This window comes from Lucilia sericata, unplaced genomic scaffold (genome assembly GCF_015586225.1).
Source record: "Lucilia sericata isolate MDLA Ls3-8-SP2 unplaced genomic scaffold, ASM1558622v1 Contig000381F_arrow, whole genome shotgun sequence".
In the NCBI taxonomy this organism is placed as follows: Eukaryota; Metazoa; Arthropoda; class Insecta; order Diptera; family Calliphoridae; genus Lucilia; species Lucilia sericata.
Genome location: NW_023994400.1, coordinates 118672 through 140280, shown reverse-complemented (window position 1 = coordinate 140280; position 21609 = coordinate 118672). Strand labels below are relative to the sequence as shown.

The 21609-nt window shown below is 28.7% G+C and overlaps 1 protein-coding gene across 20 annotated transcripts in view; it reads right to left on the bottom strand.

Annotated features, from left to right (window-relative positions):
• LOC119604301 (peripheral plasma membrane protein CASK) overlaps window positions 1-21609 on the bottom strand; it is a 172931-nt gene that overhangs the window by 64368 nt on the left and 86954 nt on the right. For all 20 annotated transcript variants that reach the window (XM_037956840.1, XM_037956841.1, XM_037956845.1 and 17 more), the window contains one exon: window positions 5412-5597. In XM_037956840.1, coding sequence (XP_037812768.1) covers window positions 5412-5597 — 186 coding nt within the window. The remainder of the gene's footprint in view (window positions 1-5411; window positions 5598-21609) is intronic.

The window sequence follows — 21609 nt, the reverse complement described above, 5'->3', positions numbered from 1 at the left end:
GTCAATTCCTCTAGCAATCATCCATGCCCCTTGTCGTAAACAATGTCGAACCTGCCCAGCACTATTCCTTTGTAACCTGTAATAATATTCAACCTATATCTCTATATCCCAGCAAGAAAAAAAGAAAAGACCTACAGAAGTGATGATTTTAACACAGATTGTTTATAGGCGGAATGTCTCTTTTATTTGATTCCAAATTCATTACTCCTGAAGTCATTCTCAAGAATTTATTTTTATAATATATTTTTTATAGTTATTTGGAAGTGAAATTGTATTTTTTTAAGAGGAATCAGAAAAGTACAAACCACAGCGCACAGAATCCAAACCTATAAGCATTTTTTTAAAACTGGACATAGATTTTAATGACTAAAATTCAACATATCTTCTGTGTTTTCATCTTTTGTAACTATGTTTTTGCGCAGAAGGTAGACTTGAAGTATTCCTTCAAAAGTACATTGCAAATTACGATCTAACAAAATTTCATACAAAATTCAATTTTTCAATTATTGCTATCAGGACTGTAAAAAAAATTCATTCCGATCAAAAGTGGAATTATTTCCATTTTTTTGTTTTTTGAATAAACCACTTTCAATTTTTAAAGTGGGATGTTTTAAATTATTGTTTTTTTAAGTTTTAATAAATATCTTTACTTAAATAACTCCATTTTAGATCGGAATGTGTTTTTGGTATAGAGATAATATATAGTATATATTATCTCTATAAGAAATAAATAAATTTTGCTGCCTTTTGTATAAAAAGTCCATCCTTCAGGTTTATGTTGTATAAATTCTCCCTTATAACACTCGATAAAGACTTCTTTCAGCTGACTTACTACTTATTTGGCTTAAATTTAAATGTTTTTAATCGAATTTAATAGTAGATATTCTATGAAGCTGTACTACTTATAGGCCTTTAAGCGAAGACCTTTTAATAGGCATTCTATTAGCTTTCGCATAGAAGTGCATAGGCAAGAGAGATTTTGCAACAGGGATAGATTCTTGTATCTGGAGGATAAGACTTAAACGCCTCTTTACTTCAAGAGTTTGTCCATAATTTAGTTATTATTTAATTTTTCATAATTATTTAAGTACTTCTTAAGAAATGTTTGAAAGAAAACGTTAATAAACTATAAATTCCAGCCTTATATTAACATATGTATGTAAGTTTAGTTGCAAGTAAAAGAATAGTAAACGATAAATTGCTAAAGGTGGTATTAGACTCTAATACCACCTTAAGAAAGGGCAGTCATCAACCATCTATTTTTATAAAACATATAAGTAACCATCGCCTACACAAACTACAGTTTTCACTTTACACTTCTATTTCTATAACCGCCTTTTTCCTAATTGGTTAGAATAACCCGAAAAAGAAGAATATCATCAAATCCTCACTGTGCTAAACCTACGTATTAGAGATATACTGATTCATTTATTACGGTGTATCATGTACCGACATGACCAACAAACTATCCTACTTATATTTTAACAGGCTTTGTTTTTGTCCATCATTAAAATCTTTAAAATCAATAAAAACTAACATTTATGTAGAATTCTTGTCCCAGCAATGTTTTCCCAGATCAAACATCATCATCCTCTTGTATCTTACATAAATAATTATTACATTCACAATTTATCACTTTACACTTTTAAAAAATAAAAAACAATAAAATCATATTAGTTTACAAAAATCTTATTAAAAACAACTACAAAAAATATCATTGCAAAATACAAAAATAAATCATCAACAGAGAAGTAACATGTTTTTACACTCTCCTCTCTTTTTTCTACAATGAAAAAAAGTGTTGTTTTGCTTTCTTATTTTGTTTTCTATTTTTTAATTCAAGCACATGTTTGTGTGATTGTGTATTGGTAGAAACTTTAAACGCTTATATTTCCGAAAATACTGAACCGATTTTGATCATATATAGATTCTGCAGTGAGGTTCGCGAATCTGCATTCATCAAAAAAAGAATCAAGAAAATCGGTCAAGTAATAGAGCCGGAAAATGTTCCCAATCGTTTTGGCTTTGCGTATTTATATATACTAGAGTTCGCCCCGCGGCCGAAATTCGACCGGAACCATTGAAGTAAAGATTGCATACTTATACTGCAAAATAAACCCCTACTTTTGTAGTCCAAATGTCTGAAAAAATTTATTTCAATTGCTGTTATCAAAGCGTATAACTTGCTTTAATCAACGTATTCTTTTGGAAATGTGATCAAATTTGGTTAAAATTCTGAAGGAAGTTTAAAATCTAAGTTCTAAAATTATTTATGCAACATATTTTTCAAAAATGTTTGAACTTTTTTAAAAGCAAAAACAACGAAAATTTCTCCTTTCGATTTATTATCCCCTACATAAATGTTCATAAAATCTATGCAAAACTTACAATATGATATATGTATTCATTCCTTACAATATGATATTTCCCTATGTTTAACAATCTGCCAATTCCTCCAGCAATCATCAATGCCCCTTGTCGTAAACAATGTCGAACCAGCCCAGCACTATTCCTTTGTAACCTGTAATAATATTCAACCTATATCTCTATATCCCAGCAAAAAAAAAAAGAAAAGACCTAGAGAAGTGATGATTTTAACACAGATTTTTTATAGGCGGAATGTCTAAATATTTGATTCCAAATTCATTACTCCTGAAATCATTCTCAAGAATAAATTTTTATAATATATTTTTTATAGTTATTTGGAAGTGAAATTGTAATTTTTTAAGAGGAATCAGAAAAGTACAAACCGCTAAAAATATTTTCAATAGGGCAGTAACAATTGAATTCGAAAAATCATTATTTGTTTATGAAACTATCCAAATTTGTTTTTTGGTTTTTATAGGTGACAGATAACAAAAACAAAAATAGATTAATATTCTCAAGAGCGTACAGAATCCAAACCTATAAGCCTTTTTTCAAAACTGGACATAGATTTTAATAACCAAATTCAACGTATCTTCTGTGTTTTCATCTTTTGTAACTATGTTTTTCCGCAGAAGGTAGACTTCAAGTAGTCCTTCAAAAGTACATTGCAAATTATGATCTAACAAAATTTAATTTGAAATTCAATTTTTCAATTATTGCTATCAGGACTGTAAAAGGATTTCATTCCGATCAAAAGTGGAATGAAACCACTTTCAATTTTTAAAGTGGGATGTTTTAAATTATTTTTTTTTTTTTTTTAAGTTTTAATAAATATCTTTACCAAAATAGCTCCATTTCAGATCGGAATGGGATTTTCGAACAGGGGTATATATGGTATATATTATCTCTGTAAGAAATAACAAAATTTTACTGTCTTTAGTATAAAAAGTCCATCCTACAGGTTTATGTTGTATAAACTCTCCCTTATAACTCAATAAAGACTTCTTTCAGCTGACTTACTACTTATTTGGTTTAAATTTAAATGTATTTTAATCGAATTTAATAGTAGATATTCTATGAAGTTGTACTACTTATAGGCCTTTAAGCGAAGACCTTTTAATAGGCATTCTATTAGCTTTCGCATTGAAGTGCATAGGCAAGAGAGATCTTGCAACAGGGATAGATTCTTGTGTCTGGAGAATAAGACTTAAACGCCTCTTTACTTCAAGAGTTTGTCCATGATTTAGTAATTATTTAATTTTTCATAATTATTTAAGTACTTCTTAAGGAATGTTTGAAAGAAAACGTTAATAAACTATAAATTCCAGCCTTATATTAACATATATAAGTTTAATTGCAAGTAAAAGAATAATAAACGATAAATTGCTAAAGGTGGTATTAGACGACATGTATTTTTCTCTAATACCACCTTAAGAAAGCGCAGTCATCAACCATAATTTATATTTGACCCGTTTCAACATTTTTCTATTTTTATAAAACATATAAGTAACCATCGCCTATACTACAGTTTTCACTTTACACTACTATTTCAACAACCGCCTTTTTCCTAATTGGTTAGAATAACCGGAAAAAGAAGAATATCATCAAATTCTCACTGTGCTAAACCTACGTATTAGCGATATACTGATTCATTTATTACGGTGTATCATGTACCGACATGACAAACTAAACTATCCTACCTATATTTTAAAAGGCTTTGTTTTTGTCCACCATTAAAATCTTTAAAATCAATAAAAACTGACATTTATATAGAATTGTTGTCCCACCAATGTATCCCAGGTCAAACATCATCATCCTCTTGTATCTTACATCATAAATATAATAATATATCATTATTACATTCAAAATTTATCACTTTACACTTTTAAAAAATAAAAAACAATAAAATCATATTTTCGCTTTGTCTAAGCCTGTCTGTTGTATACTTATTAGTTTACAAAAATCTTATTAAAAACAACAACAAAAAATATCATTGCAATTTGCAAAATACAAAAATAAACCATCAACAGAGAAGTATCATGTTTTTACACTCTCCTCTCTTTTATGAAAAAAACAGTGTTGTTGTTTTGCTTACTTATTTTGTTTTCTATTTTTTAATTCAAGCACATGTTTGTGTGATTGTGTATTGGTAGAAACTTTGGTAGAAACGCTTATATTTCCGAAAATACTGAACCGATTTTGATCATATATAGATTCTGCAGTGAGGTTCGCGAATCTACATTCATCAAAAAAAGAATCAAGAAAATCGGTCAAGTAATAGAGCCGGAAAATGTTCCCAATCGTTTTGGCTTTGCGTATTTATATATATGATGATGATGATGATGATAATCAAAAATATTTCTAATAACACATAGATTTCATTTGATTAAATTAACAATCTGAATTAATTTTTGAAGTTTTAAAGTGATTTTTTAACTGGGAAATAGGTTGAATTTCTTTAAAATGACAGTGTAACACTGAAATATGACATAATCGAGTTTTATATCAACCGAAATCTCTCTACCAAGCTCTATGAGGAAGGCCCCATGACTAATCCTGTCCCCATATAAGGTCTCCCTCAAAAAAATTTAGAGTTCTTTATGGACTTAATAATACCATAATAAAACAAGTTGTGCTAGAACGAAAATATCTCTACAAATTTTTATGAAGATCGATGCCTAATTCATCCCAAACCAATATGAGATCCTCTATGTATTAAATGCTCATAACTGGCTTGTCGGTGTAATGTTGAAATTCAACACACAAAAAAGGGAACGAAACATAATTTTATGAGGATCTGTTCCGAAATGAACTTTTTTCAACTTCGGAAGTGGTCCTATATATTCTTCATAGCTGACTATAACAATATTTCTTGATAATTATTTTAATCACTTTGATATTACAGCTAAAATATATTTTAAGTACATTTTCGTTGCCGCTAAAATAGCGATGCCGAATGCTAAGACACCTTATCGCCTTGAGTTTTAACCGCTAAAATTTTTTGCTAATTTTTAAATACATATTTCTGTACAATTGCTACTTACCATTGGTTCATCAGTGTTCTTTTGGAATTGTACTAAACGCACTCGTGTGACATGCTGCAATTCTGCTGCATCTGTATTTTCCAAATCTTCTCCATTGCAATAAAGAGGCATTGGTGGAGGCGTTACCCGTAAAGCTTCCTCTCCATAAACATCACGTGCCACAACATCATGAGTGTGCAATAATGCCTTTAAACGGTATGAAAAAAGGGAAATTGATAAACATATTTAATTTAAATTTTTTTAAAATTAAAATAAAACTTAAAACTATTGGTTTCGATTAGGTAGTTTTTTTTAACATTACACCTTACTTCTAAAATCTTTCTCTCTTTGACGTACGCTAACCTTATAAATATGTGAAGAAACAGTGATAAGATCTTGCCAAACAAACGGATCTTTCGCTCTTTAGAATTTATTTAAATAAATGAAAAAATTCTAAATTACGACATAATCATATGTTGTCAGAAAATGGATACAGAGGTATTTAAATTATGTCGGTATCAAAACTAAATTTATCAATAAATAAACCTATGTGGCAACCCTATATATAGCTTTAAAAGTGTTTAACAATTTTGTAAAAAGTGCCATAAATTTTTACGCATATAGTAGCATATAGGCGAAAGGGATTGTCAAAGACCTAAGTCCCCTGTCAAAAACCTAACTGGTGAGAATGTATTAGTAGAAGCACAGAAATAAGCACAGTTGTTCAAATGGTACTAAATAATAAATGTATTTTTGATACGTTATTTTTTTGTATGTTATTACTAGGATTTCATATACTAGTGAATGAAAATATTAGTTAATTAATTTTTTTCAGAAGATATTTCATCTTAAAACATATTATAAACACGTCTTTTTCTTATTTTTTCTGCACTAATGGAAAAAGAAAAAAAGTATGTATAATACTTTTTTCATTTTCAATACGAAAATTTACAACTTTTCTTTTTTCAGTTTTAATTAAAATGAAATGTCAAAGAATAAAAAATATTTTTTTTGTTTGTAAAATATAAATTATTTTCGGGGTTTTGAATACAATAAAAGTGTGGCAAAAAATAATAAATATTAAGTTTAAGTGATAAGAAAAACTATTAAGTGCCAATAACCTCGCAATTTCGCGAAGAAAATTTGAAGTTTTGTGAGTGAGTGTAGTTCTCTCAAGTGTGTTTTATTCTCACAGAACTCGTCTGTGTGAAGAGAATAACAAATTTTGTTTGACAGCCCCTTCAGTTTCGCCTATATCCCTACTATATGTTTTAACGTGTCAAAGATAATTAAAATGTTATTTTTTTATATGATTCTGAATTTTGTTTTTAGAAAAAATAATGTCAAATTAATTTTAAATACAATTTTTATATAATTTCACAAAATGATTGTGTTGAAGAATTTTATGCAAAAATAAAATGTTAAATATCATTTACACTTAAAAAGTTATGGCACTTTTTACGAAATTGTTAAGCACTTTTAGAGCCATAGGGTTGCCACAGTTCTAAAAATTTAAAAGTGTCAGTTCTCACTACGTGTTTTCAAAATTTTATCCAAATCGGTGAAATTTAAAATCGTTTAAATTTAAAATCGAATTCCTGAATTCCTCAATACCGATTTTTTTGGAAATAAATCTAGGATTTTTTAAACGGCTAGTCACATCGGAAAAAAGTAGTATTTCAGTTTAATGTCATCCTTTAAACATGCATATCACTTTTATTTGGTTTTGATTCGCGACACTAAAAAATGTGCTTTAGAACTCTTTGAAACTTCGAAGAATAACTGAACTGCAGTTGATTTAAATCTACTAAATATTTTCTGCACAAAAAGAAAATATTGTTGCCATATCCAGAGATGAATCTCAAAAACCAAGACACAGTCTTACAGTTAACATTGGACTCAATTTACACAACATTTGCTGTACGACTATGTCGCAGTAATTGAGTAATATTATGGCACTTATTAATGCTAATACACTGTAAACACTTTTCACTTATGAAGTTCTTCATATTTACTACCTGTATACAAAATCAAAAACTTGCGCAGTCTAAATCAGGGCTAAGTAAATAATTAATAACCCTGCATTATTGGGGTACATGATCCATTTAGGTAATCTCAAAATGCCATTTAATATTCCTATGTAATGTTGATTGTTTTCGAAAACAACATAGGACCTCGTTGTAAATCATGTACTCACATAATTTTATCAAAGGAGTAGTTTTGCGATTAGTCTGATGTAATGCATGTGTGGATTTCGTGGTATATAAATATTTTTTTGGATCAGTTTTGGACAAGTTCTAGTCATTTGCCAAGAACTCTTTACACACGCGTACGGATTAGTCGAAATTTTTTTAGGGAATGTTCGAAGTAAAACATGGTAATGACTTGTACTTACTCAACAGTTAACTTTTCAATTACATTTATGCCCGTAATTTCAACAAATAGGTATCAGTGCATAGTTACCCTTGGTGTAAAAATATTTGGTAATTTTAATCCGTAGGTACTGATTTAAAATACAAGTCAACTTACTAGATATTTTACACAGTAGATATCTATTTGTTGAAATTACGGGCATTAACCGGACAAACATGAGACCCAAGTTCGTATAGAAAGAAGTACTTTAATGTAAATTAAAACAACTTTCTTAACCACATATTATACCATTTTGCATTTAAATATTTTTATACTTTATATTTAATTATAGTAATAATTTTTTTTAATATAAAGCAAGGCAAAAATTTCACGTGAAATTTTAAAAAACGTCATACAAAAAATTGTAATGAAAAGTTTATGGAAAAATTTTCCTGAATTAGTACTCTGTTATTCAATTGTATGAATATATAGACTCTAGTTAGTTCACCCCAAATTTTAAATAAAAGTTTATTTACATGTCTTTAGTTATTGGAGACCATGTGCCGTCTAATATCCATCATCATATTACGTGATATTTCATAATTTTTAAATGAAATTGTAAAAGTTGATAACAAAGAATAAATAAGAAATGAAACGATGTCAAAAAGTACCTTGTCAGTCGGTAGTATTCGGTAACTAACTCTAAGAATGTATTATAGAATTCTCAAGCCAACATAGTTGCAAAAAATCGTATTTAAAAATATTGAAAAAAATGTATTACAATTAAATTTATAGTTTAAAAGGTTTCTTTAAATATTTTGCACATCCCAGTAAAATATTTTCAAATTTTGGTAATAAGTATTGTAGGTAATGTAGATATTTCACACATTACTTGGTAATGAGTGGTCTTTATTAATAAAATTATTTCATTTTTTTGGGTAGGATTTGTAGCCAGATGTATAGAGCGTATGTCTAATAAGGAATTAGTTAATGGTTTTAAACCTAGTCGATATTAGAAGATTTTTGAACAAATATTGATTTGTACCTTTGTGTAAGAACTATTTCAAATAGCATGATAAAACAACTTGTTAATGGAGCATTGGGTAATAGAATAGACTAATAAACACAGAAAATAACTATAAATCCGGTTTTAAATCGTCAAACAAAAATAAGTAGTCATTCACCCAAAAAGAAAGTACTTACAGTTTGCTCCAATATTACTTGCCTACTTACCGCGTAAGTAAAGATTTTGCTGGGATATTATATAAACATTGTATAAACACGTCTGTTTGATTTTAATGTGCAGTATTGAAAAAATAAATACTTTATTTAATTTTTTTTTTCGTTTATCATATGAAAATTTAAAACATTGTTTTTTCAGTTTTTATTTCAACACGAATTTCAACATGAATTTAATGTCAAAAAAATAAAAAATACTTTATTTTTGGTTTGTAAAAAATATATTCTTTTCGGGCTATCAAACGCATTTAAAGTGTGCAAAAAAATAAAAAAATATTATGTTAAGTGATAAAAAATACTTTAAAATTCTTTTATCCTCCAATTTTCGCGAAAAAGTTTCAAAGTTTTGAGAGAGAAAAACGTTGTTACAAATGTGTTGGATTTACACAGAACTCGTCTGTGAGAAGAGCGTAATGTTTTTGTTGTAAAACAATTATAAAGTTTCCCTTCTTGATATTCATTAAGCCTTAAGTGAGGAGAAGAACTCCATGCCATTTTAAGTAAACCGATTAATTGTATGTATGTACACTGAATCAAATAAGTCTCCGTACAGAATGTCATTCATTCATCATTTTTATCATAGGTAATAATGTCCTAACAAATTTTGTAATTGCAAAAATTTTTAATAACACTATGTTTTTGTAAATTATTTCTTAAATGCAACACCTCTATAATCAAACTCAAAGTCTCCGTACAGAAGAAAAACATTAAAAGGATACAGCTCTAAAATATAACGGTGCATTAAAATGAGGTGTATTCTAATTTCTAATGTTGTCAGGACTGCTTTAAAGTATTTTCGTTAAATTTTTACTTTATTTACATTTAAAACAAGTGTAGGAATAATGCCGGTACTTATTAAAGCCTATTAAAATCAAAGAATTAACAATTAAAATGAGTAATGAAGGAACATTTTTTGCAAAATGTTCTCAAATTGTATCTATGCAACTATCTTCTGTTTAATATATTGTAGAAAAATACAAAATAACCGGGATATTTAGAAACGTCTACATATAGAGGCCGCGGAAAATTTATTGATTTCCATTTGGATCGAAAATTTGAACGGATATAAGACATGATTCAGAAATTAGTGTCGTGGCAATAGCCAAGAGTTCTACAGGAAGTGAAAATGTATCTGCAAATGTACAAACTAGACAAAATTTTCATCATCTGAATAAATATAAGGCATGTGTTCCACCTAAGAAATTGTTTATTTCAGTAAATAATATGAATTAACGCTTGGAGTATCATTAAATTACGCAAACAAAGCGGAATACAACTGGAAAAATATATTTTTTGACAGATTAAAGTATGTACAATATTTTCGGATCAGAAAGCCGAAGAAGATGATAAGTGATTGAGTATAATGGCTGTAGCATGTTTCGAAAATATCATATTCCTGGAAGGACAATAGGCAATATAATTAATTAAATTTTTTAAAACAGCATTTGGACGACAATGTAGTCAAATTAGTCATTGGAGACGATTTTCAGTTCGTTTATGATAACAACTTAAACCGCTCATCGGAAATTTAAAGTGAATGATTAGGTGACAATGTAAAAGAAGTTCTTCCTACCCTTCTCAAGTCCAGATCATAATCCCACAGAACACATATGGGTAATTTTGGAGAAAAAATTAGTCAATATACAATTTATCATAAACCAATGTTAAAAAATGCAATTTATGCGGAATTTGGAGAAAAAATTAGTCAATATACAATTTATCATAAACCAATGTTAAAAAATGCAATTTATGCGGAATGGCGAAATTTTCACAATCTGTCACAATATGTTAAAAATAGTTTTTGAGATCTTACCCCAAGGCGAATTTCTTTGAACTCGTTATTAAAACGATGCTTACCTAATTTAGGACACGTTTCAGTTTTAAGCATTATGATGTACGGAGACTTTTTTGAGTTTGATTATAGAGGTGTTGCACTTAAGGCATAATTTACAAAAACATAGAGTATTATTTAAAATTTTTGCAATTAGAAAATTTATTAGAATCGGACAAATATTTTAGAAAATATTACAAGTTATGCTTTTAACTACATACTTATTTGAGTCAGTGTATATCTAGAAAGTGAGAAATTTTTCATGGACTCAAAAATATAGAATACTATTTGATTCCAGGGTTCTGTTGTCACCACATGATAAAATGATATACAATTTGCCACAATGTGCTTATAAAGAAGATCTTATATATTAATTTTTTGTGAATATAAAAAATAACAAGTAAGAGTGTTCTATTCGCCCATGCCGAATCTTATATATCCACCATCAAATCATTGCTGAAAAGGAAACCGATAATGGGGGTAATCAGTTATCGACCGATCCTCATCAAATTCAGTTGAAAAATTTCAGTCCCTATAAAACAACTGTAATTTTTACGAACTTTTGAGGCATTATTGAGCGTTAAAGTAATTTTCTGAAGTGGACCTTATTAGACCGATTTCAATTACTTTTGTACATTTTTACATTATGTTTCGTAAGTAAGTTATTTCGAATTTCATTGCCTAAGTCGTATTTTTAAGTAACTAATGAGAGTTAAAGTAATTTTCTAAAGTGGTCCTTAAATGGGGGGTAGGATTAGTTATCGATCCACCTTGATCAATATCGGTAGACAGATTTCAGTTCCCATAAAACTTGTTCGAATTTCATCGCTGTACTCGCTGTTTTGTGGCAATAATGAGTTTTAAAATCATTTTCTGAAGGGGACCTTATATGGGGGTAGGGTCAATTAGGGATCGATCCACGTAAAATTCGGTAGAGAGATTTTGCCTCGCAAGAATCTTACTTATGTCAAATTTCATCGCTATACTCATATTTTTTAGCTAATAATGAGCATAAAATTCATTTTTTGAAGGGCACCCTATATGAGGGGTAGGGTCAGTTATCGACCAATCCTCTACCTCTTGCCGTTCGGCCTCTATCGTGTTTTCAACAGACAGACGGAATGGCTAAATCGTCTTAGAATTTAATAAGGACACAGAATATATCGTCACCTGAAAAGCAAACGGCCCTAACTAACCAAAAATTCAAAATCGATTTTATTGTTGATTCTGATGTATTGCATCAAAACAAAAGTTCACATAAAATTAACTACTCCGACCAAAATTAGCGATTTTATTGACCAAAAAAAGGCAATCTACATACATTTAAATATTAAAAGTAAAAAGTCCAATTTATCCATTTTTATATACGCCATTGTTAGCTATCATAAAAACTGATACGTTTCACTATAAAATAATTTGTTTATTTACTACAAATAAATCGCGTCGATAGAAACAAACTTTTCAATTTAAATAGTTTTTTACTTCTCCAGTAAAATTTTAAAAATGTTAGATAGGGCCGTTTGCGTTTAAGGTGACGATATATACTTTTGTGGGTTCGGTTACAAACGGAATGACAAAATAAATATACCTCCCATCTTTTTTGATGGTGGGTATAAAAATTCATGTTTATTAAAGAAATAAATTTTATTTTCATAAATTCATTACATTAAAGAAATATTGTTTATATTATTTAAAGAAATCATCAATTTTAGTCTGTTTTAGGTTGAGGATGTTGGTTACAGTTTTATTTTCTATTTTTTTTTTTTTTTTTTTTTTTTGTCAAACAAAAAATTTGAGTTATATCTTGCTCTAAGCAAAAATGTCGCAAAATATCTACTGCATTTAAAATTTCTTTAATCGAAAATTGTTTTTTCAACAAAAACTTCTTCATTTAGTTCACGATAATTCTAAAAAAATTTCGTATGCGACAATATCGTGACTTTTAATAGCCACGGATAGCTGGCATATATGTGAAAAGTGCTTATATCAAAAAATGGATTACGTATGTATGTATGTATGTATGTATGTATGTATGTATGTATGTATGTATGTATGTATGTATGTATGTATGTATGTATGTATGTATGTATGTATGTATGTATGTATGTATGTATGTATGTATGTATGTATGTATGTATGTATGTATGTATGTATGTATGTATGTATGTATGTATGTATGTATGTATGTATGTATGTATGTATGTATGTATGTATGTATGTATGTATGTATGTATGTATGTATGTATGTATGTATGTATGTATGTATGTATGTATGTATGTATGTATGTATGTATATGTATATGTATATAAATATATGTAGTTTGTCATTTCCAGAATTTCATTTTCCGACCCTTATAGGTAGCGGAGTCGATTAAGCCATGTCCGTCTGTCTGTCTTTTGAAATCAATTTTCTGAAAACCCCTGATATCTTCGGAATCCAAATCAGACATGCTTCCGAGAAGTTTCCTACTAAAAATCAGCAAAATCCGTCCATAAATAACGGAGATATGAGCAAAAATTCAAGACAACCTCTGAATATTTAATCAAAAAAATAAAATTTTTTGCATGCTTTGACGAAAAAGCAACAACAACATTGCTTGTTAAAAAAAAGTATGACGCCTGGATGTGTGTTGGTTTTATTGCTTTGCGTATTTTGTTTTTGGTGTTTTGTTTCGTTCGGCGTGTGGTTGTTGTTTTTTGTTTTGTTATTACTAAAGTAATGGTAGAATCGGGCATTTCCATCGTGACGGTCGTACGTTTTAAAGAGATGAAAAATATATATATACAAATATATTTTTTAAAAATTCTTGTATTTTTATATAGGGCTTCAATAGCTTTATAATTGGTCGGAAGAAGAAATTGAATGATCTTAAGATATAAGTAGTTAAAGTGCGTGACAGAAATATAAGTTGTTTTTTTCTTTTTTGACAAAAATGTAAAAATCTGCAAGTTTCACCTGGCTTTTAGAACTAAAAAATTGTTGACATGACGTGATGTGACAAAAATTTCCAATGATGAAATTTGCAATATTATTGAAAAATTATTAGTCCATAAATTTATTTTGGACGGACATTGTTGAAAGTTTTTGAAATCGGACAAAAAAGCTCCCGTATAAGAATAATATACATAAGTATTAACATTAACATAAAACTTTCGCTTAAATCACCATAAAATTCAACACAAATAATTTTGACATACACAAAAATTGTTCAACATATTTTTTTTTTTTTTTTAAATTGGTCCATGATTAGGCATAACTTCCATACACAGCCCATAAACTTGGATATATAGCTAAAATTTCGCCATCCTCATAATACAAACACTCAAAAAACTTCCAAGTGTACAACTACCGTATTACTGACCCTTCTTATGATAATACAATAATCGGTCATAAATAACTCCCATATAAAGCAGATATCCGAAAATCACTTTTTTCCATACATTTCATAAAAAGATCATTTGTCGAATTTCTGTGCCTTTTCTTCCACTTATCAACTAAAAAATCATAATTATCACCTAATTGAATAAATTGCTAAATATCACATCTTTAACATATTTCACAATTTGAAGGTTGCACTTGAGAAAATATACGTAATGTGACGTGATGTGACAGACTTGGAAATTCAATAAAAATAACCCCGTGAGTTCTATATACTAAACTTGATTTAGATTCAAAGTTTTGAATATAAAACCTATTTCAACGTGACGAACGTAACATTCTTTATCTTTTATATTTGTATGTTTTAAGTAAACTATTATTCCAACAAATATTTTAAGATAAAAGTCCATTTAAATATTAACCTTTAAAATAATATAAACCTTTAAAAAGAAAATGCTACTAAAGGTGAAAAAATATGCCTGAAATATTAGCTCTGTTCAATAACTAAAAGTTGTTACTAGTTAGTAACAATTAAAACGTTAGGTAAAGCGTTATTAACTCAAAACACTCGCAATAAGAGCAAAAACCAAGAGCGTAAACATTTTCTCTCGTTGTAAACTATTACAAGTACAGTGTTGCTATAACGGCATTTAAAGTGCAATTCTAGCACTTTTTTTTTGTCGGCTGCACTTATTTTTCAGAAAAAAGTGCTAGATGCTTTTTAGCACTTTTTCGTCTTTTGCTAGAAATTTTTAGCATTAAAAGTGCATTTTTGGCATCTTTAGCATTTTTTCTTCTATTTTGCATCGTTTTGAGATGTTTTGTGAAATTTTAAGAAATTCTCACGAAAACTTTTTGTATGTTTATTATAATTTATAATATAAACTATAAATTAAACTAAATATCTATAATAAATAACTAACAACACTAGGTAACAACGATTTTGTTTAGGATATAAAATCTGTATGGTTTTCTTTGTTTAGGACGTCTAAGTCCAGAAAAAGTATTTAAACAAGCACGTCAAATCTTTTAATAAAATGCCAAAAAAGGGTTAAATCAAAAGAAAAAATTAATATTTATAGTTTTAGTTATTTTTTATATAAACAATTTTATGGGTCTTATTCACAACATTTTAGCAAAGGTATTCTTATCGCAAAATAATTGAAAATTCAGTTAAAATAATCTTAAATCTCGGTGAATAGATGTCAGGTTTAATACTCATACTTCCAAGAGTTTTTAGGAAACAATATATATGTTAATGTAACAAATTAATTATGAGGGTTATATTCAAATACGCAAGTTTGTAATTCTGGTATAAATTTTCAATAATATTTTCGAAATTAGTTTTTTTTTAATTAAAAAAAAAAATTCATTTATAAAAGTAAAAAGAACTGGTATTATTGAATATTTTTTTCTGAGTTGATTGTTAGGTTCCCAAAAGTAGCGCAAGCACACCTGAAGGAAGATGCAAAATTAAAACAAAAAAAAAAAAAAAAAAAAAATAGAAATTATTAATTAACCATCGGACATAGCCCTTTCCAAAAAATATATTTTTCATTCTATAAGCAAACAAAAAGTATTAATTTGTAAACTAGTGTAATAGTTATGTTTAAGTATATTATCAACAAATACTTATATTAGAATTTTTATTGCTTTATACCAATTTTGAAAGTAAAATTAGCAACTTTTCAGTTTTTTACACATTTAGTGGATTTTTTACTAAATTTGAAACACTTTTTAAACAACTTTACATTTTTAGTTGATCTTTAATTATCTTCTTAAGTACATACACACTATCCTAAGATAAAGTGATCTAGCGATGTCCGTCCAATTGTCTTGAGATCATGATAGGGTCCGAACGGAAAGAGCTAGAAGGCTAAGATAAGGTTTGCTTCTCGGTCCGTGATCCTAACCATTAATATCGTATTCCGAAAGTAAAACCGATACACGATAATAAAATTTTAGCATAAATCTTATAAATGAGCAAATCTTGGAAAAACATGCAGTGCCCCTAACAAAAATATTTTCATAAAATTTAATATAATTATTTTAAATAAGGCCTATAAGTTTTCAAGACTTTAAATAAAAAAATTTCAGTACTGAGTTTAAACAAATCAAAGGAGTTTAAAAATCTAGATTCAAATACCGCAACCTATTTGTTAAAAAATATATTGTCTATATTCACAGACACTAGAATATGAATGGATTTTACTCACTGCCAGCAGTAAACTGATTTACTGATTGAACCTAATCAAGTGAGCCAAAAAATATAGCTAAAAACGTAGTATTTAAAAAAAATATTAAAATCCGCTATTAGGTATTGCGCTAATTTTTGTCTCACTAGTGATACCTAAGACATCATGTTATTATTTAAAATTTTAATATTACTAATTAGTCCATTATTTTTTGCAAACAAATAATTTGAATGTAAACAAAACAGTGAACCTATTTAAGTGAGCGGGGGTGCATCTTTATTTAGAAGTTCAATTCCAAAAAATCAGAAAGGGACGGAATACGGAACGCGGTAAAGTTATTATTTTTTTTAAATGAAGAAACAAAAGTATTTTACTTACATACTTAAAATTTTAAATATTAATATTTTAATAAACTAAAAATTTACAGATTAAAGGAAAGAATTTTGTTTTGTAATCTTATAATTATATGAAGTTTTTGAATTTTTGGAAAGTTATACTCAATATTTAAAATTTATAAATATCAATATTTTTGACAAATTAAGCTGCAAAGGTAATATTTGTATTTTTGCTACATTTTGTGATGCAATTACGTCTTATTATGACAACGACTGAACCGAATTTAATTAAATTTGAACCACACACTTCAAGACTGTTTCATAAATCAGAAAGGGGAATAGTACATATTTTTTCTCCAAGTCATTGAATATTATTTATAGTAATATGATCTGTAAAAATTTTGTGTAGAAGGATAAGGATGGGATCGTCTAAACACAATATGTAACAAAACATTCACACATTGAGATAAAATACGGATGGAAAATTTGAAATTCGTATGGCTCTATTCGTCGCATTAAATCAGGGAGGTATTTTTATGTAAACTCAGAAAAATGTGAAACAGCTGTTTCCATCTTACTTTGTTATTGTTTTATACCAATCGTGTAAACACATGAAGTATTAATCATACGACTTAATTTCCCTTTTTAAATACGGATGGATTTTCATCTTACTTTTTCATTAGACTTTACGTACGTAAAGTGTGATCGTGTGAAGGACCCGTAAGGAAATATATTTTGGTTTTAGCTTTCTCAATTTTTAGTAAAGTAACTTTTCAAATGCTTTGAAGAGTTTAAATCATACTTTAAAGGAGAAAAAAAAAGAAATCCGAAATTTTAAGTATTAATATTTTTATAGCTTTATGAAATTAAAAATTTTAAAGGTAATTTTTTGCCATTCAAGTCTAAAGAATTTTGAAAAGGGAGAAAATGTGTGTTTTTGGTAAATTTTGTGAAAGTTGTTCTGAATTATATATTTTGAATGTATATTTTAATTTCGACATATTAATTTCAGGGGTAAAAAGCAAAGTCAATGTTAATTTGCATGCATTGATCTATAGATTTAATATTATAAATCACTTAAAATCCCGGGCAACGCCGGGTACAAAAAGCTAGTAATCTTTATAAAACATGTCACAATCATCAGCTTATACAAAAAGCCTGTTATATAAAGTGCAATGGAATTGAAATTTTTAAAATCGGTGCAAGATATCTGATACAACATGAAATTGATTTAGATGTTTAAAATGATTATCAAGAAGCAGAATATTTAATATTCTGAATAAACGCAAAATTATCTAAAATTTTAATCTGAATATTCAGTGCAAAACCCAAACGAATGTGTTTTGTCATTCTATTTAAAATATTTATTACCTATACCGAATCATACTACAGAAACTGCCTTTTACTGCAAACTAATTTAGCTATATTTAGTCGAATTTATTATCACATAAAAATTAACTAAAAATATAGCAAAATTAAAAAAAAAAAAAATTGTGGCATATCGAGTTACTGCAATAAGCCCTTCATATGAAAAAGTATAAGTATTTTTAGTTGTTAACAAGTAAGAAAATATTAATTTTATAACATTTCAATATACTACATTTTCCCGACGCTATCATTACTTTAGCAAAAGCAAAACAGAAGAAACAACAACAACGCTAACATAAAAAAAAAAAAAAAAATACACAACGCAATGAAACCAACAGACATCCAAATACAGGTTTGGCAAAATTGGTAAAATTTTACTTTTTTGGTACAATTCAATCCTCAAAAGTACAATGGTGAAATTCAGTTCCTTATTGAAATAATAATCTAAAATTGTACTAATGACACAAAGTTCAAAAGTAGGAAGTCCTTCGATAAATTAAGAAGAGGAAAAATATAAGTCTTCCCAGCAAAAATTTTCATTACCTAGTAATCTAGAAAGTAATACTGGAATCACGTGGAAACTAATTACTTTTGGGGTGAATAACTAATTATTTTGTTCGACGAGGTTCAAATAATATGTACCTACCTTAAACAAATTAATAAATGGTTACTAATTTGATTACAAAAACTTTGCGAAATAACTAGTTACAAATAAACCTACAAATATGTTATGTGATAGCTAGTTATTTTGGGCCGACTTTGTATGTAGAAAACAAAAAATAAAAAAAATTCTCGGCCGGGATTTGAACCCAGGCATTCAGTTGTTTTCTATGTTTCCAAATTGTTTTGTTCTTTACCAGTAATAACCTATTCAGCTGAATGAAATAATGTGGATGATAATGAACACTCATTACCAAGTGATGTATGAAATAACTACTGGCTATTACCAAAAATTTCAGATTTTTTGCTGGGTTGTTTTTATTCTCTCATATTGCAGTAATCATTTTTAACAATTATTTAGGATTTTTTATCCGATCGCTAAATTTAAATAATTTTAAGGGTCTTTTAAGTGCTATGGTCTGGTCTATAAATTAGTCTAGGGACTAGTCTATGAAGTAGCCTTTGCGTTATTTACCGATATTATCTAGTTTTTAGAGTCCAGTCCATAGACTATTCTATTATTTAGTTTATAGACAACTCTATGTATTTGCCTATGTATATACATAAGTTTCTAATCTATAGACTAGCATATTGTCTAGTCTATATAGTAGTCTATTGTCTAATTTGGAAACTACTCTATTGTGTAGTCCATAGGGAGTCTAGTCTATGGACCAATCTGGTAACCAAATGGACTTGTTTATTGACTAGTCTAATGACTAATCTATGGGAAAATACAAATGAACTGTTAATTTTTAAGTGCTCCATCTATGTATATATATAAAAATGAATGTGTGTTTGTACGTATGTAGTTTGTTTGGACTTTATAGACGTCTAAACGGCTAAACCGATTGTCTTGAAATTTTCACAGTGTCTTACGAAATGTTGGAAGGAAATTGTTTTGGAAATTGAAGTAGGCGAGGTGCCACGCCCAAAATAAGTATTAAAAGTCGCATATCTTAGAAACTACAGCAGCTAGAGTCCCCAAATTTTGTATGAACAACTTTGACATCCATATGAACACATGTTGACAAAATGGGCAGCCTAGCTATAGTGGTCGTGGCACCTCCCATATAAACAAATCTTAAATTAGTATATCTGAAAAAGTATAAAAGCTAGCGTCCTCAAATTTTTTCGGAGCCACTTTAGTATCGACATGAATATTTAGGACAACAAATTAGCGGACTAGTAATAGAGGGGCGTGGTACCTCCCATAGGAATTACAAACTAAAATTCGTTTGTCTTTGAAACTAATGGAGTTAGAATTTTAAAATTTTAAACGACGACCTTTAACATTCGTGTGAATATTTGGGAGAAAAATGGGTGGACTTTCATAAGGGGGACTTGACACCTACCACGTGAATTAAATACAGAATGAATGAATACAAAAAATCGTATATCTGGGAAACTGTTATAGCTAGAATCTTCAAAAATCGTAAAGTCTGTATTTTAGTTATATTGATTTTTGGATAGCAAAGCACACAGGGTATAGCTAGTATGGATATAAAATTTCCAAAAAAAAATTGATTTGGTACAAATGGAATCAAAAAAGTACAATTGTTAATGCTGTTTTGTACAATTTGAAAACTCTATTTGCCAATCCTGTTCAAACATACTAAACAATATATACAAAAAAAAAAACAAAAACTAAATACACCTGGCCTCCGGTAGGTTAGTGGTTAGTGTTCTAGTCTGGTAGACCGGAGGTGGTGGGTTCGATTCCCACCTGAGGCACTGGTTAAGGAGCGCACAACAGGCCCCATAGAGGCCTAGGTGTATTTCTTCGGATTTGATGTATATACATCCTCCTTTCAAACTAACTAACTAACTAACTAAATACACATACGCAGTGTTGTTGTTGCTTATTTATCAAAGCATGCAAACAATTTTCTTTTTTGATGATATTTTCAGAGGTTGTTTCGGATTTTTGCTTATATCTCCTTTATGTACGGACGGATTTTGCTGATTGTAGGAAACTTCTCGAAAGCATGTCTGACAGAATTATTGAATATTAATCGACTCCGCTATCTATAAGGATTCAGGAAAATTATATTTTGGAAATTACAAACGGAATGACAATGTATATACATATATCTTTCTCACGAAGGTGAGACCTAAATCCCCATGAGATCTCCTAAAAATTTTGAAATTTGTTTAACAAAGTTTCAAAAAAACTGAAATTGGAGATTTAAAACGGCCGTTGAAAAAATCAAACTTGTTTTACCATAGCTGAGAACGAGTTAGCGTTATCTTATAAGGGCAAAAACTAATATTCGAGTAATTATAGATATATTTTATGTAACAAATTGATTTTTTAGAATATATCCCAAAAAGAGTAAATTTTTTTGTCACATTTCGAATTTATGTGCTGTGAGACACGTTAATGGCCTGGGGAATTTGCAATAACTTTTAAAGTTTTCAAGCAATTTTGCGTTTTATATCTTTCCGAAATGCTTACTCTGTGCACATTACGATTCCTTTACAATAAAGTTCAAAATTAATTACTAAATGGAAAAATTTTAGCAAAAACTGAAAAAATCGATATTTTCCCCTTTTAAATGCACTTGAAAACTTCAGAGCCTTTGCGGCACCTGTTAACGTTATCCAATCAGCCTAAATTTTTGTATGACCTAGTTTTACAACCCATAGAACAATTCTAGAGGGGGGACGGACTGTCAGACAAAATTTGTTTTCCTTCATAAAGCTTGAATCACTCTAATATACATATATTCTTCTCACGAAGATGAAGGGTATAAAAACTTTGAAAATTGAAAAAAAAGTAAGAAATCTTTCCATTTTTTCTACATGTGAAATCGCGACTCTTTGTCCAATTATGTCTAATTTACAACCCTTTTGTACTATA